Source organism: Heloderma suspectum, chromosome 5 (assembly GCF_057233095.1).
Source record: "Heloderma suspectum isolate Gila_16-S chromosome 5, 16-S_ref, whole genome shotgun sequence".
Classification (NCBI taxonomy): domain Eukaryota; kingdom Metazoa; phylum Chordata; class Lepidosauria; order Squamata; family Helodermatidae; genus Heloderma; species Heloderma suspectum.
The window spans coordinates 187521736-187539895 of NC_139462.1; the positions used below are offsets into that span (position 1 = coordinate 187521736).

Genomic DNA, 18160 nt, shown 5'->3' on the forward strand with positions numbered 1-18160 from the left:
CAAAAGTGAGTCCCATTGAATTTAATGGGGCTTGCTCCCTGCTATGTGTATAGGATTGCAGCCTTAAATGTATATGTCAAATGTCATAGAAAACCCAGCAAACCCAGGATTGCTATCTGTTGAAGGTTAGACAATGCACCTACATTATTTTCAGTTTAAAGATATTTGTGGCATTTTCTTTTAATGACTTGCTTGTATGAAAGTGGGGGAAAGCCTTGAAAGGCTTTTGGTGTGCATGAATGTCTTTATTTCTCTTTAGGTAGACATTGCCAAGAAGATACTGATGAATGCAAGTCCAGGCCATGCTTTCCTGGAGTACTTTGCTTTAATACTGTTGATTCCTATCATTGTGGCCCATGTCCAGAAGGCCTGTATGGAGATGGCAAAATATGCTATGGTAAAAGTTATACTTTTTTCTTATAAGAGTGCAATTCATTTGGATTTTACTCAAAGTACTGATGTTTTGTTTGTTGCACTAGGCCCGCCCAGTCTGATGTTCCTAATGTAGCCCTTTGGATGCCAATAAATGACATAGTATGGTTGTGTCCAGGCAGTAACCTCCCTAGTAATACTGTCCCCATAATAGACCTTGATAGGAATTTCATTCCTGATAGCAAGTTCCATCAGTACGAGACAGAAGACATGGTTTGGAATAAGAGAAACTTTGGTAAATATCATAAGCAAATAGGCCTAAATTTGCAGATCCCATTTCCAAAATGGCATCCAGTCATCCTCCCACAGCACCTATCATGAATCATGGCAACTATATTCACAAAATTTATTTGAAATTACAGGTTTGTGGGTGTAACAAAACCAATGTTAACATTTTCAAAGCATGAACCTTTAGAAGTTATGCAGTAAGACAGCCTTCCCCAACCCGGTGCCTGCCAGATATTTTTGACTTTAACTCCCATCAGACCCAGCCAGTTTGGCGAATGGTCAGGAATGCTGGGAGTTATAGTCCAAAACATCTGGAGGGCACTACGTTGGGGGATGCTGCAGTAAGATAGTGAAATAAATCTGAAACAAAGGTACTTCAGTCTGATTACACAGTATCTTCAACAAGTGGTTGTCAGTTTTGCAGTACACTGTATGAAATGACAAAATTATACTTCTAAAAACACTACTAAATATGAAATTTTGTGATGGATACTGTCCTGTGCTTTTCAAGGTATAACTGTATAAGTTTATCCTCCCTTGGATTCCTGGATTGTGATCCTTTTTGTGCCCAAACAGCTACCATATTGGAGAAGGGAGGCGTCTGAGCAGATTCTGAGGAAAAACTCTTGAGTGAATTTGGAGATTGAAAAGAGGGAGGAAGAGACTGAATCTTCTGGAAGGTTAACTGAAGAGCCATCCAGAAAGGGCATAGTACAATTCCTGTAACAGATCTCTATAGACATTTCATTCATTTTCACCAGAATGAGGTAGAAGACATCTATGAATGAGGGCAGCTAGTTAGGAACAAAAAGGATGGTTCTCTGGAAATCCAGTAGGGGCTACACTTCCAGGATTACACCTTGGAAAGCGCCGTATGGGGCCACTGTTTTAATTCCATTTCTGGTTGGTCGCAGTAGAGCAGGGCCTCCGCAGCAACATGAGGCCCTGAAAAGAAAATGTGAAGTTGCTGCTGGGCAATTGGATGTCTGAAGACCCGCTGTCCTCTCCCCCTCCCTCAAAACCATGGAGCTGACTCACACCAGTAGTTTTACTGGGAGGTGGGGGAGGGAATTGATGCTTTCCAAAAGAAGGAAATAGAATAACATTGAGAAATGGTTGTGTGTCTGTGATGGTTTTCTATTAGACGCAACTGCCAATTATGTATTTGTTTGTCTAATCTATAAATCTGTGGAAGATGTAGGATCTTTGTGGCCAACAGTTGGAAACACATGGTGACTGCCCAACTTTTTCAAAAGGTCCTAACAACTTTTTGGTAACTCTACAGCTGGCCTTTCAATAAGTTATCCTTTGTTTGACTGGAAGTTCTTTTATTTAAGTTATAGTTGAAATACAATCAACAAACAAAGCTCTGTCTCATCCTTTGTCTCCAGAAAATGCATACAGCCAAAAAGTAGTCCACCATGAAAGAACTGGAGTGAAAGTGGGCAAAAGTCTTAGTATTGAACAAGGATACAGAATTGCTGGTGCCCATACTGGTGAAAATGTCTCTGGCAAGTAAAGATCTCAGGTTTATACTGTTCATATTTTTTTTTTAATGGAAGATGGAGAAAATCGACTCCTAGAGAGTTGTTGTTGGTGGGAACTCAAGACAGGGTCTTCTGTATAGCAGCACCCTGGTTGTGGAACTCCCCAGGGTGGTTAGGTAGCCTCCCTCATCACTGGCCTTTAGATGGCTGAGAAAAACTATACTTTTCTGCCAAACTTTTAGTGATTAGTGCTGCTCTTTGATTTTAGAGGGGTCTCCTGTTTTATTGTAATGTATGTATTTTCTCAGTTTTGTTTTAGGTGCTGTTGTTTTAAAAATTGTGGTATTGTTTTTACGTAAATCATCTCAAGCATTCATTGAATGGAGAGACGATTCAAGAATACATTAAATAATAATCTGTTCCTTCTGAAAACTAATAGCAATGTGTTCATGCAGATATTCCATTTCTAGACCATATGAAGCTGCCTTATATCAAATCAGACCATTGGTCCACCTAGCTTAGTAATGTCTACACTGACTGGCAGAGGCTATCCGGAGTTTCAGATGGAGGTCATTCCCAGCTGCACCTGGAAATGACAGAGGTTGAACCTGGATCTTTCTGCTTGCAAACCATATGCTCTACCAGTGAGCCATGGCACCTTCTGCTTTTGTGTCTTTTCCCATGCTGTTTCTATGTAACTAGGTTGGCTTTCCTTTCACTTTCCATCAAGCCACCACCCTTTCCTCTTAAACCTCTTTAAACGCATCAATTTCTTCTTATGTATAGCTTTCCCTGGCCACCAGTTCAGACATTCTGGAAAATTTAGGTCTGTCACTAGTTGATCCTGTGCATTTTAGTTAATTAATTGATTAAAGGTGCAATCTTATGCAGGTTTAGTCAGAAAAAAGTCCTACAACTCCCAGAATGCCCCAGCCAGCATGGCAGCTGGGGCATGCTAGGAATTGTAAGACTTTTTTTCTGTCGAAATATGCATAAGATTGTGCCCTGTATCTGCATAAATATGTATATAAATGCCCCCCCCCCAAAAAAAGGCAGTGGGTTTAAATTACAAGAAAGGGGACTTCAACCAAATATTCGGAGAGACTTCCTGATAGTATGAGCTGCTGTGGAAGATGGTAATACTCTGCTTCATTAGAGGTTTTTAAGTAGAGGCTGGATTGCCACCTCTCAGGGGAAGGTCTGTCAGCAGATCTCCTATATTGGCAGGGAGTACCTTTTGAGGTCCCTTCCAATATTGTTTCTGTGATTCAAAATGGACAGAAAAATAAAAAAAATGATGGGGACAGGGCTTCTGCAGCATTTCACTTTTGTGCACATTATTGATGATAAATACATGCTAAAGAGTATTAACAGCAGATTTTATGATTTATGATCCCTGACAACTCAGTTATTTAAATAGTTCTGGGAGTTGTTAGGATTTAACCTTATGCATATTTTTGTAGTATCTTGATAATGCTATGTATGCCCTAGCAAGTCTGAAAGGAAGAGTTCTGATAAATACAGAAGGTAACTATTTTGACTCATTAAGAATATTTCCCTTGAAATGTAAACCTCATCATAATGCTGTTGTTTCCGTCCTCTCTGTTTCTTTGGCAGGTTTCCTGCAACTGTCAACTGCTAAAGTTCCAGATTCCCCAAACGTCCTCTCTAATCCTACAGATGTTCCCAAAAGTTTCATTCCCACAGATATAGCCAACAGCACTCTATTGACATCTGCACCCCAGTTGACCAGATCTTCAAATGTGTTCATTTCACAGAGAAAAGCTTTTAGAAAGCCTGTTAGTAGTGGAAACCCTGAATATGCATTAGGTGTCACTACAAAAAACATCCATTCTGGCAATGCAGGGAAAGGCTTAGCAGTAAACTTTGCATCTGACACATCACTGAGAAATAACACCGTCTCTCCTGGGAAGGCAACAGAGGTGCAAAAACAGGCCTATTTTCTCCTAGAAGCTGGCGTAACATTGAACAGCAGAGCTAACGTGATCAATGGGACGCTACTGACAAAGAAGGAACTTGGAGCAAGGCCATTTGGCACGCATCAAGATAATGCTGTACAGTCCACCTTTGAGAGATTTGCTATGCCACCCAAAGGGCCTGGCACAGATCAAAAATCAGTTGCAGCAGCTGTCCCACAGTTATTAACCTGTGCCGACTCACCCTGTTTCCCTGGGGTTCCTTGTGAACCGAGTGGGGGAAGCTTCAGATGTGGTCGTTGTCCCTTCGGTTATTATGGAGACGGTATCATTTGCAGAGGTATGAATGCCTATAATAAGAACCTCCATTTTGCTATGTTGTTGCAGCACAGTAAGGTTTTTAGCAAATGTTTGTGCCTAAGTTTTACAATGCCAGTTCAGAGGGGGACAGCTTGCAGCTCACAAACTGCATGTGGCTTCCATCTGGAGAGCACCAGGTTGGGGAAAGCTGTATTTTATTCTTTTCACCATTTGTAATCCACCCAGAAAACATTTGTTATTGGGTGGATTAAAAACACAATAAATAAATTATACAGATGGCCCCACAAAAAGGCAGTCTATCCACTGGCCTTTGTCTTCTGCCTGCCCTCCTGTTTATGAAACCTATCGAGTGTTGCTCACACCTAGTGGAGTAGCTAGAAATGAAATGGTTTTGGTTTTGCGTTGTTTCCCTAGTCATCTTAACATCCTTGTGAAACCATGTGAATTTTAATTGCACAAAGTAATTGAAAACATATTTTCAAGATCAAGGCTTTTTGATGACTATGTCTGTTATGTATTGACAGTGAACACGTTAGGGTAGGCTACTGATTTTATGTTCCCCTACTCTCTTATAGCAATATGCAGGCATACATGTGGCAAAAACATGGAGTGTGTGGCACCCAATACATGCAGGTGTAAGACCGGTTATTCTGGCCGTAGTTGTCAGGCCGGTGAGTAGTATATGTTGTATTTGCCCTCTGCAATTGATAATCCTAAATCATACATCTGAGAATTTAATGTTGGGTTTCTACAGCTCTGTGTCGACCAGAGTGCAAAAACCATGGGAAATGCACCAAGCCTAACATATGTGAATGTCTCCCAGGATTCAGTGGTTCCATCTGTGCTGAAGGTAAATGGACTGTCCCCAAAACGTGTACTGAATTGTGCTGTAAATATTAATCCTCAGAAGGTGTCAGTATCATTTATTTCACACTTTCCAGAAAACACCTAATACAATCTGAAATGTCGTATTTCACTTTTGTTACAAAGTTCCCATAAGATCAGGAGCTTATAGAAGTAAGCTCCTTTTCCTAAAGACATTCAGAAGAACTGTAATGCCACACAGAGTAGCAGAACAGCATTCTTTGTGAGGTAACTGTTGCAGTCTCATTCTAACATTTTACCACTGTGTATCTGGCACAAAGATTTGCTCTGATGTAATTGGTGGTTGAAATACATACATCAGTTATCCCCAGGTACTCCTCTATTCTATTTGTGTCTTATCCCATCTTCTGTGCTGTATTACAGCTCTGTGCAGCATCTTTTGCATGTAAAATGTATTGCCCAAAAGACCTCTTCATCCCATCGTATGAACATTACTTCATATATACATTTTTGTACATATATATGCAACTTCTAGAACAGCCTTCCCCAACCTGGTGCCTTTCAGAAGTATTGGACTACAATTCCCATTATCCCCCAGCCAGCCTTGGGAAAGGCTGTACCAGAGACTCTGTTGATGAATGTTGATGGTTGACATTTTGGTATATTATCCGAATGCGCAATATTTGGTGAAACATACCCCTCACTCCCAAATATTTTGTTGTCATCAAACTGCTTAGATACAACCAGTGCCTTTGAAATCAATTTTGTTCTTGGGTATAGAAGTAAAAAAAATAACAACATAGTGTCTCTGTTAATTTCATCATTTTTCTGTTTGGATATAATATGCAGTGGAATTTGTTCTTTTACTGTTTTTTATATTCCAAGAAGCATCTTCAATTTTTTCTTTAAAAAGACAGCTAGTTCAAATTGTTTGCACAGAAGCCTTTTTTAATCTTTTGTTTCAATGACTGGGTTCACACAACACGTCAACCCAAACCCCAGTGGGTATGGGTTGTTGTTGAACCATGGGTTGTTGCTAAAATGTAGGTTGTTGTGTTGTGTGAAGCCAACTGTGCTAACAAACCATGAGTTGTTAACCACAAGCAACCCACAAAAAGAATCCATAGTACGTTGTTGGTTTCTGAACTGTGGTTGTTCCATGTTAACAAACCATGGTTTGTTAGCACGTCTGGGTTCACACAACAAGACAACCCATGTTTCAACAACAACCCACATTCAGTCCATACTCAACGTTGAGTGTGGGTTGTCCTGTTGTGTGAACCCAACCAAAGTCTCTGATTTTAATGGGCCTTTTGGAGCTGATTTCTTGAACAAACTACTTTTATATTTGCAGCACATTGTGATCCACCTTGCCAACATGGAGGGACATGTCTGACTAGAAACCTTTGCACTTGTCCTTATGGGTTTGTAGGTCCACGGTGTGAAACAAGTGAGTAATTAAAATATGAGAGTCAGATGAACAAAGGATCCTGGTGTAGTGAGATGCACCCAAATAAGACGGTACTATACATTTCTAATGTGCTGTGCCAGCTGTCACAAAAGTTATCTTGGACAGTTTGCTAAAAGGCTAAACCTCTTGATGAATTGACTTCAACTAAATGCCACATCAGCAGTAAGATAATTAGCTTTATCCTTGCTTCTGTGGACTCCCTTCTCAATCAGACAAAATGAAATCTAGCTGGGCAGTTTAATCAGTTGTGGATGCTTCAGATATATCCAAGAACTCCGGCGATTGCATAGGTTTAACTGTTTGGTTGAAATATTGAGCTGGATCCAGAATTAGTTATTCTTAGAGTAGACCTACTAAAATCAATGGGACTGAAGTTAGTGATTTCTCGAAGTCTTTGCCTCTCCTCATTGCTTTTAGAATAATTGCTAGTACATATCTACTCAAAAGTAAGCCCCATTGAATTTAGTGGGACTTACTCTCAGGTAAGCATGTATAAAATTGCAACCTAAGGCTCTTTTTGGCTTTCTAGCCACACTTCAATGCTTGTGACTCTTAATTTTACTCTGAAATTAGTGGAGAAGAAAGGTGTCATAAATGGGGCTGGGCTGGGGGCAGGGTCTTGGGAGAGGGAGTGGTGCAGTTTTCCAGTCTTCCAGCTCCGCTGGCTCGTGCAGGTCCTTCACCCTGCTTCATGGGTGGGCCGACCCTGTTCACTTCTGCTTTCAGCAAGAGTGAAAAGAAGAGAATTTCAGTCTAGAAGGGAATATTGTTAGCATGTGATCATCCTTTAACACTTTGTGGTCCATTTCATCTGGCCTTTTTTAAAAAAAACTTCACCTTTGAATGGTTGTCCTTCAAACACTCTAGGAAAGTTATGAAAAACATTGTTTTTTAAAAAGTTATTCTAGTCTGTTTATAAACTTTTTTCAAAGCACCAAAACAGGGTTAATGTTAGATAATTTCCTATATCAGTATCTTGTGTTGTTCTTGCTACTAAAAATTAAGCGGCAAAGGCATATTTAGACACAAGCTTGGTTATTCAGATACCTTACAGCTATAAAACCTCTGTTCTATACTAGCTTTTATTGATTTGTTTGTTTATTTATGTTAATTTTGCTTGATACAGTGGTTTGCAACAGGCACTGTGAAAATGGAGGTGAATGTCTTACTCCAGATGTCTGCCAATGCAGAGTTGGCTGGTATGGACCCACATGTAGTACAGGTAAAAAGCGCAACCTCGGAAATTTCTGTGCAGTAGAATCCTACATACTTGGCCACTAAAAGAAGCAAGCATAGCTCAAAAATTCTGAAATCACAAATGGTGATATTGTAAGTGGTAGACTTTGATGTACCAGAGTTCTGATGCATATTGCTACCACCCGTATTTATTTCTTTATTATATCCCTCCTGTTTTCCTCCTTAAGGAACCCGAGGCGGCGTATATAATCCTCCTCCTCTCCGTTTTATCCTCACAACAACAACAACTCTGTGAAGTAGGTTGGGCTGAGAGTCTGCGACTGGCCCAAAGACATCTAGTGAGCTTCCATGGCTGAGTGGGGACTAGAACCCAGATCTCCCAGTCCAGCACTCTAGCCACTATACCACAGTATTGACCAGGGTTAGGATGGGGATGAGGGAGGATTGACTCCCACAGGAACTTCTTCTTTGGGGGTGATCTTCCATAGAAACCTCGTGGTAGAGCTCTGCTCAGCATTGCTCTTTGAAGTCACAGCCATTGGAACTATTGATTTCAAGGTCAAATGATCTTACACCTTTATAATCATGGTGCAGGTTGATACTGGATCCCAGGAAGGCAGAGCCTGCTATATCTTTGTGAGGAAAAAGTCCTCTTATGCATACAAAGTCGACTTCGTTTCTTTAACCTCTCACCCTGTTTTTAACAGTGCACAGGACTGCCACCAGGCCTGTTTTAAGCCATCCAACCAGGGTTTTGCTTATTTGTTCTCTCTCTCTCTCTCTGTCCCAGTTTGCATGACCACGGAAGGGAAATAAGCCATGGTGGCTTATTTCCTCTCTCCACCCAATACCATTCATGCCAGTCGCTTGCTGGGGAGATTTGCATCATTACTCTCGGCAGCACAGCTTGTTGTGCAAACACAGCCGGGGTGGCTTCTTTCCGTGGTAACAAGCCACCCAGAACCCATGGGCCTGTAGGTTTCTGTGTGGCTCATTACCCATGGCAACAAGCCACCCCAGCCGGGTTGGGTTCACACGGTACAATAAGCTGCACTGCTGAGGGTAATTATGCAAATCTCCCCAGCACACGACCAGCGCGCGCGCGTGTGTGTGTGTGTGTGTGTGACGGTGGGGAAATAAGCCACCCTGGCTTATTTCCCCCTCCGTGATCGTGCAAGCCTGGTCGTTCTGTGTTTTGTTTTCCTGGAGAAGAAGGATGTTTGTTAGTTAATCACAGTCTCAATGCTAGCTAGTCAAAAGGCATTTTCTATCTGTGTTTACATTTAAACAAGCAACCTATGCAAATAAGCATAAGTAATTTTTCCTTTTGGCCTGGGAGAAGTGGCATGCCTACTTTCAAATAATAGTTTCAAGTAAATTGCACTTCAGTTATTTCTCCTGTTACAGCATAGTTAAGTGAGTTAAAAATGAAATGAATTAACTTCATTGCATTTATTTATATGTTTCCACTTAACATTAACAAGAATATATTTCCCTGTCCCTTCTTTGTCTTCTGTAGCGGTGTGTGACCCAGTGTGCCTGAATGGTGGATCCTGTATTAAACCAAATGTATGCCTTTGCCCAAATGGATTTTTTGGTGCCTATTGTCAGAATGGTAATGTTGTTTTTAGAAAGAAGAAAATGATAATTAAACTGGGTCTTGCTCCCCTGTTGTCGTCATCCCCCGCCCCATATCCATTTTCAAGGAAATAACATTGATGGAATAGAACACATTTTGGGTCTTGTAGTGGGCACAGCAGAGGCTGTGGTTAAGGGCTTTGCTAAGAGTTTGTAGAAGCTGATGTAATGTGATTTGTTGCATGATTTCCACAGGCTCCAGGCTGAAGGTTTAAATACTCCTAGGCTCCACCCTTTCCCATTCTGGCCTACTTGTGGCTGGGGTCAGTGTGTGTGTGTTGTGGGGAGCGGGGAGGGAGCCTCAACTCCAGCAAGACTTTGAAGACTGTAAGACTTCTTAAAGGGGAAGAACCTGAACCACTGAATGCACACTGTTCCATCTCCCACCTGCCTCTCACCTGGCCCATTGTCAGTGACATTCCAAGTTGCTAGGAGATGACCCTGAAAAGGAGCAGCATATGGGGAGAGCCCTCAGAAGCACCTTGTCTGATACAGGCCTTAAGCCTGGTTCCTGGTCTTCATAAATTTGTCTTTGCCAGGAGCTACAGCTTGGTCCAGACAGGGTGGCGTGGGGGCAGAGACATGCCTTCACTACCACCTATGACATTGAAGGCTAGTGACTGCTTTTTATCCTCTGAAGTGGACACGTAAACCTCCAAACCAGACTTTGGCCTGATCCTTGTAATGGTCTGAGAATAAGGGTTTCACATGTTGTGCTGTAACAGCCCCCTCCCCTCCCCAACGTCTCTACAGAACTGCCTCAGTGTTACTGGCAAGAGCCTATGCAGGTTAGAAGGCCAACACCCCTTGAATGATAAATATTGAGGATGAGGATCAAGGCTCATGGAAGGGGAGGAGTCAGCCATGCTTGCGTCCTCCAGCATGTTTTTGCCAGAGGTTCAGGTTATACAAGGATGTTCTTCAGCACCAGGCTATAATAATCATTTCGCTGTTTCTCCACTAACCGTGCAAGGTTGTCAAAATCAACAAGATTGCTAGTGAATGCCCAAGCGCTGAAGGACATAGAATCTCCTAGTATATCCCCTGTTCAAGGCTGGTCACTGCAGCTTGGACAAAGATTGCAACTGCAGGGTGGATTCTTAGAGCAGGGCTATACCTGGACATTGCTTGTATGAATGCTGCTCATATATGTTCACACCATTGTGTGATATGTCTACTAGCTTTGATCCCTTTTACTCTAGGCTGGGCCTATACCTTTATGTATTTATGGTAAGGCTTGCCAGAAGTGTTGGTAGTCTGCAAAGTGGAGTGTGCTGATGTAAATGTGTGTATGCATATGGCAAGTGTGTTCATGTACATATGAATGCGGAAATCATGTCTTCCTGGACATTTGAATGTGGGATAATAGGATGGGGCACATCATTTGTAGTCCATTTATAGTCGTGAGTCAAAAGAGAAGCTGTGCTGATATTTCTCTTTATATCGTTCCTCCTTACTTTGCCATTGGGGAAGCAGAATGCCTAACTGTTGACAGCCAGTAGGTGGGTGCTAGAGAGCAGTGGCCTTTCTTAGTAAGAAGCTGGACAGAACTGGTTAGCCCCCCACGCTGAACCCAACATTGCTTAAGGTTCAGATCCTATGAGAGGGAAGCAAAGCTGATATGCTCCTGTGCTCTGCAGCGGTTAAACCTCTACCTCACTTCTATGTCTCTTTATCTTTAGCCGTCTGCAACCCTCCCTGTAAGAATGGTGGCCACTGTATGAGAAATAATGTTTGCACATGTCCTGAGGGCTACATTGGCAGAAGGTGTGAAAAAAGTAAGGCTGCTTCAAAACGCTTGCAAGTTTCAACTTGGGGAAATGCTGCCAGCTTAATCACATGCACTGAGTAATGTCTATATGCTCTTTGGTCTCAGGTATCTGTGACCCAGTGTGCATGAACAGAGGAAGATGTGTGGGCCCAAATATTTGCTCTTGCCCATCAGGATGGAGAGGCAAAAGATGCAATACACGTACGTACTTCTTTCAGCATAAAAAAGAAGCTTGTTAAATTGGGTGCATAAATACACTTTGTCCAAGCTATAGCAATAAGTAGCATTTAATTTATATTCAATTCTAAGTGGAGGGCATCTTTTCACCGTTGCTTGATGTGACCTTCAGGGTTTTCCTGTCTAAATGATGGACGCAGGACTTACCTTCTGTTCCCAAATAGCATGTGTAGATTTCCTTGTTTATCTCAAGTCCTTAAGCAAGCAACTTCATGCACAACTCAATATCTTTCTGGCACAACATATCTCCCTAAGAGCCTTTTTGAAAGGCTGCCACGGTTCCGAGACAAATTCCCATCTCTCATACAGAGGATGCCAGACAGTATCTTTGTTAAACTAATACAAATGAGATCAAAATCAGGTTGCGTTCGATTCATATATAAAGGCCAGTAAACATCCGTGAGTGAGGGCAGAGGGCAAAGTAGAAGATGGTTATAGAATCTTGCAGAAAAGTATTGGGGAGAGGGTGTTCCAACCCGCTCCCAGAACCGGGGGGTGGAATATTGCTGGTGACAAGGTGTGCCCTCAACTTGCCAGGGCTGAGAGTTGGAGAGGCTTAAGGAAGCAAGAGCCTGCTTCTCTTCAGCCTTGCAGCGGAGGGGGCAAGGTGCTTAGAGGATGCAGGCCCTGTGGTATGGATCCTTGGAGTCCAAAGTAGAATCCTTTGGCAACAAGTAGGAGTGCCCCCATTGTATTAATTCCTTCCTTCCTAAATCTCTCTTATGCCCCTCTCTTCCCTTAGCCTCTTTTTCTAAAGGCCCAGCCTCTTAACCTCTCCTCCTAGGGAAGATGCTCAAACCCCCTTGACCATTTTTTTTCATTGTCATGTTCAATACTTTTTCCAGCTCATTGTTCCCTGCTTGATAGGAGGTGACCCTCCTTCAGTCTCACCTTGGCCATCATTCTTGTAAACACCTGGGCTCACCTAATGCAGGAGTATACGATCTCAAGCCTGGCTGCCAAATCCAGTCCTCCAGATTTCCCCAGATGGCCATGCCCCTTCCCCTGGCCCCACCCCTTTTCCCCTGACCACTGTCTTAAGTAATTTATATAGTGGCAGTGTCATGTATAGCATGTATTTGGAAGCCTCCAAATAGCCAACTAAACAACAGTGGGTTGATAGCATTTGGGAGACTATAGTATGTACAAACTCACTGTGCAAGAGCAGCAAGCAAGGAATCCTACTTTGAAAGATGATGGCACCATGATTTCCATCTATTTCCTGTGTGGAACCCCTTCAAACTTCTGATCAAATTCCGCAGGACAGGAAGGCCTGGCGTGCTATGGTCCATGGGGTCATGAAGAGTCGGACACGACTGAACAACTGAACAACAACAGATGCCTGCCCCTCCCTCCCTCCCCCCCCCTCTCTCTCTCTCACACACACACACACACACACACACACACACTTTTATATGCTATAGAACTTTTTTCCAAACTTTCATTAGTTAGCGAGGTTATCCTTAGGCTGTTTTAGTCTAGCTGGCCCACAAGCATATCCATGATATACTAATTATAATCAGTGAGTTATTTAGTGGTCTTGTTGTATCACTATGTGTATTTTTTTGTTGCCTCTATTTTTAACTTGAATTTTATAAAATACATTTCCATGGTAAGCACCTGGCTAACCCCACTCCTGCTTTGGTTAAGAACAGCCACATCTATGTGAGGTACAGCTTAAACAACAATACACCTTTTCAGATGAATTTTTTAAATGGTAGACATCATTTGATCATATTCTTCCCTGCACTTTTTGTTAATTGCTTGCATAAATTTTGAGCCATCACAGGTATTCATAGTTCCCTTAAAGTATGTCTGTCTGTTTTATGCAGCTATATGTCTTCAGAAGTGCAAGAATGGGGGTGAATGTTTTGGACCAAGTACTTGCCATTGCCCTGCAGGGTGGGGAGGAGTTCAGTGTCAAACACGTGAGTCAGCTATAGTGTCTGGATTACAGTGGGGAAAACCATGTGTTTCTGTTAGAGCTTCCATTGCTGGATCATGTTACATCTAGAGACACACTATGAACTGGTCTTTAGTGGTACAGTTGAAAGAACACTTACTAAAGCAAGCTGAAAGAGAGTCAGCTTTCCCTGTGAGATAGTGTTACCAGGAGGCAACAGTTCTTTTTAGGATTCAGAAAAAGTGAACACACCAGTGGGTGAAGGGTAAAGATTTCATTAAGCGAGAACAAACTAACAAAGCAAGAAAGCAAAACACTACAGGGCACTGATTACAGCAAGAAACTACAAAGCAAGATTATAATGCTTACGTCCCTACAGTTGCCGGGATCCCCTCAGAATGGCAACAGATGAACTCCACTAACAGCCTGGTATGCAGCACCTTTCCTGGGTCGGCCTGTGTTGAGATTCCACCTTTAGAGTGTCTCAGAGACTTATATATTATTATGCTCACATTAATCACACCTAAGTTCTGACCATACTCCAATAACTTTGAGCATGTTTATACATTCTTGCAAAGTGAGACATTCTACGCTAGCAAGTGGCAAGCTATGACCATCCCAGACACTCCTGCCCATACCAAGTGGCAGACCTTGAGATCTAGCCAAGGGCTATCTAAAAGTAAATAATAGCCTCTCAAAGTTTGAACTGTGATGGTTAAACTTGGCTTCATATGGGGTTTGAACAAGTACTGAAATACCTGGAGTGGCCCGTGTGTTGTTTTCTGGACAGCCACTTAATTTTTTTAACTAGTTAGAGTATAATTAATAAAGAAAAACCTTATAATTAGTAGGATTATAATAAAAAGTAACAATATATAATCTTAAATACTTGTAACAATATTCTTATGACTTCAGTACTTGTTAGAATAACCAGTTATCTTATTTAAATAAAATGTAACCATTCATTCAATATATATACTCAAATAAAAAATCTAAAATCCTGAATCTAACATTAAAAAATCTTCAAATCTCAAACTGAAACAACAAAACATTGACTTTTATATAGTGTTTATATTACATTTAACACCTCGCTCTTAACATTTTAATCATTAGTATTTCTCTTCCAGTACTGTGTAGAGCTATATCAACATTCCAGATAGTCCTATTTTAAATCCCTCTCAAAGTCTGTTATAGTAAATTATCTTATGCATTAAAATCCTATGCCATTTCCTCCTTTTTCACTCCTTCATTTTTGGTCATTGCTGTTTCTTCCAATAATTGGGTCACTAGCAAATTGGCTGCAGTCAACATGTTACATACATATCATTTTACAGCTCTTACTTGGAATAACACTATCAAGTTTACCTAAAAGCAAAACAGTAGGTTTTGATGGTAGTTTACAACCTGCTATCTCTTTTATATTTTTAACTATATCTGTCTGGTACTTTTTATTTCCTCTCCAAATGTGTCTAAAATTGACTTGGTCCTCCTTGCATTTCTAGTGGAATGCCACAGGACGTTGATGCACGTGTAAAGCCTTTGAGGAGCGTAATACCATAAGTACAAGATCTTATTTAAAAAATTATTTGGCAGTAACATCCATCAAATGACTGGGCCCAAATCACAGCCATATCACCTTGGAACAGCCAAATCACAGCCATATCACCTTTGCTTTGTTGCTGTAAAATTGTGGGCCATTTAGAAGTTGAAAGTTTGAGGTTCCTTCTGACATCAAACCACCAGATTGTTACTTGCACTACTTCCAGAGGTCTCCAACCTTTTTCAGTCAGTGGGCACACGTGGAATTTTGAGAGTGTATCATGGGTACTTTCACAAAATGGCTACCATAATGGGGGAGGCTTGCCCTTTCATAAAGTGGCTGCCATGATGGTCCTGTCCTGTCACAAAACACGCATTTCCTATATGGCAACTGAGAAGACTAAAAGAAAAGTAACTTGTCCAAGAACCTAAGTACAAGGCAGAGGTGGGGACTGAACTCTAAAATGCAAAACCACGCTTTTGCACCCAAATAAAGATGGTGTTGGAGAGCAGCACTGTGTTCTGCAGCATGCCAACCTCCCAGTTAAAAAAATAATAATTTAAAAAATCTTAAGAAATAAGATTAAAATCAGGAGGGGCAGGGAGTCGGGCAGGCATGAAAGGTGTCTGCGGGAACATTGGAGACCCTAGTACTACTGCATATATGACCTGCTGGCTTGTGGCATCTAAACATCTGCTTGTGCACTTGGAGTTAGTGCAGACTAATCAGGGCCTCTTTTCTTTAGAGAGAGTTTGTTTTGTTTGCAAGATAAAACATATGCACATATGTATGTTTCAGCCGTATGCAACTGGAAATGTCTATACGGAGGTACGTGTATACAGCCTAATGTTTGCTCTTGCCGCCCTGGCTACAGTGGAGTTACCTGTGGGAAAAAAATTCAGGTAATTACAGTAGAAATACTCTGTTTCCAAAATATGGGAGAGGAGGGGGAGAAAGTAAACTGCATTCTAATTAGCCTGACCTTTTCCCTTTTGTTTCAAGGTATGAGGACATCATGCTTGAAGAATAAATAACTCTGGATTGTATAATCATGCTGCATGGACTACAGGGTTCTTTGGATGTAGAGAGGGTCTCCTGAGGCACCATTTACATAAAGGGCACAATCCAGCCCATTCCACATGCAGGAAATAGAGTGAAGAACTGCTCCACACTGTAGTTCTTCTTTTCCCTACCATACTAGCTCCGTGTAAGGCACAATGCTATGCCAGGCATACGGCAAACTGCCCAGCCACTCATGTCAAGTAGAACCCTTCCTGCAGCTGACCTATAGGCATCCAGAGACCTGCTCCTTCCCAGACCCATAAACTCATTGCAGCAGATACATTGTGATATCACCACACATGGAGGCCTGGGCTGCTAGATGCTTCTAGGTGAGGTCAGGGCAGGCCTTAGTTTACCATGAGTGGCTAGTCGGTTGCACTATCCTCCACATAGCAGCAATGTTTAGATGCTACACCACATCCTTCCACACCCTGCTCCTTGTCTTCAGAAGGGGCTGGGGTGGCCAATGTTCTCTGAAACAAAAAGTCTGATGATAAATTTCAGTATGATTTGAAAACCACGGAGACTTATTTTTGCACCAGTGTGCATCTTTGTTTTCCTTGCCACCTCAGAACTAGAAAGCACAGATTTTAAATTTTGTAATACATCTGATGATAAGGCAGAGGATTCAGATTCCCAATCCATATTCAGAGGGTGGCTAGAGAAGCACACTTTAAAAATGTAACCCTTACATGAGATTGCTTGGGATCCTGTCTTGTAAGTTGCAAAGTGCCTCCGATAGTTTAGGCATGGAATATGATACTAGCATATGGATTGTGTAGGATACGTTCTCACTGCTTAAGCCATCTGCTTACTTTAACCAACTGGGCATTCAGAAATCACCTGAATTTGAAACTCTGGAATGCCTGTGCATTTACATGTGAGAGCCAGTGTGGTGTAGTGGTTAGAGTGTTGGACTGTGGCTCAGGAGATCTGGGTTCTACTTCCCTCTCTACCATGAAGTTCTCTGGGTGACTTCGGGCCAGCCACTGACTCTCAGCCCAACCTAACTCACAGGGTTGTTGTGAGGATTAAATGGAAGAGGAGAATCATGTACACCCCCTTGGGTTCCTTGGAAGAAAAGGCAGGATATGAATGTAACAGATAAATAAATACTTATATGTAACACACTAGGATCATAAATTTGCTTCATACTTTGCAAGCTGGAAGCTATGATCCCCCCTCCCTGAGAATGGGAATTATAGATTAAAACACACTGAAAAGGATCAGCTCAACCTAGCGGGGATGCTCCACGTCCTGCGGGTCTCTGTGCACCATAGAGCAACCTTCCCCAACCTGGTACCTTCCAGTTGCTTAGGACTGCCGCTCCTGTCATGGCCATGCTGGCTGGGAATTATGGGAGCAGCAGTTGAACTCCTCTGGAGGGCACCAGGCTGGATGAGGCTGCCATGGGGGCTGTGGAGGTCGTTGCAAACTCACATTGGCAAACAAATGAGCAGGCTAACAGACTTGGGCAACTGCCTAAAGGCCCACTGCTGATGTCTGCCCAGAACCACCACCCCTGTTTTTTACAACCTGGCACTCTAAGCAGCATCAGGTGGCAGGATCTAGCCACCCTTTTAATTTTCCATGGTGCCCCAGGCTACCATCACTCTAGGTCATTGTGGGAAATTAAAAGAATAGCTAGATTAGTCCTGTGGAGGCTGGTGGCTCCAAGGTCAGTGGGCAGTGCATCCGCACTGGGTATCAGTCAGAACTTGGAGTTATCCAAAGTATGAAGCTATTAATTCACCTTTGGTAGCCCCTTTAGAGTTCTGACTGAAACCTAGAGCGGCTTTAGCACCCCACTGATCTTGGAGCCACCAGCCTTCACTGGACTAGACTCAGTAGCCCAGCACTGCTTGGACCGTTGCCACTACAGCGGGAGTGCAGAACCTCAGGCTGGATGGCCGAATCTGGCCTGCCTGGGCTCCCAGTCTGCCATTCTGGGGTTCCCTAGTTGGCTATGCCATTTTCCCTAGCCCCATCTTGTTTCCCCTGGCCACCGATAGTTTAGTGGTTTTTCAGCTTCTGTGCAGCTTTTTCCGCATCCTAAAAAGGAAGAAATGCCTCCGAAGGCTTTGTTACTGGCAGTGAGAGTTAAAGTGACA

General features: G+C 42.3%; 1 protein-coding gene across 5 annotated transcripts in view; it reads left to right on the plus strand.

The window, feature by feature from the left end:
• VWDE (von Willebrand factor D and EGF domains) overlaps positions 1–17189 on the plus strand; it is a 65541-nt gene extending 48352 nt beyond the window's left edge. For 3 of the 5 annotated variants that reach the window (XM_084858665.1, XM_084858666.1, XM_084858667.1), the window contains exons 19-31: positions 260–397; positions 2052–2171; positions 3765–4424; positions 4981–5076; positions 5160–5255; positions 6585–6680; positions 7828–7923; positions 9418–9513; positions 11219–11314; positions 11413–11508; positions 13377–13472; positions 15786–15889; positions 15990–17189. In XM_084858665.1, the coding sequence (XP_084714791.1) occupies positions 260–397; positions 2052–2171; positions 3765–4424; positions 4981–5076; positions 5160–5255; positions 6585–6680; positions 7828–7923; positions 9418–9513; positions 11219–11314; positions 11413–11508; positions 13377–13472; positions 15786–15889; positions 15990–15995 (1796 nt within the window). In that variant the 3' untranslated portion in view covers positions 15996–17189. The remainder of the gene's footprint in view (positions 1–259; positions 398–2051; positions 2172–3764; positions 4425–4980; positions 5077–5159; positions 5256–6584; positions 6681–7827; positions 7924–9417; positions 9514–11218; positions 11315–11412; positions 11509–13376; positions 13473–15785; positions 15890–15989) is intronic. The other 2 variants (XM_084858664.1, XM_084858668.1) reach the window with 1 other exon arrangement.
• The last annotated feature ends 971 nt before the right edge of the window (positions 17190–18160 follow it).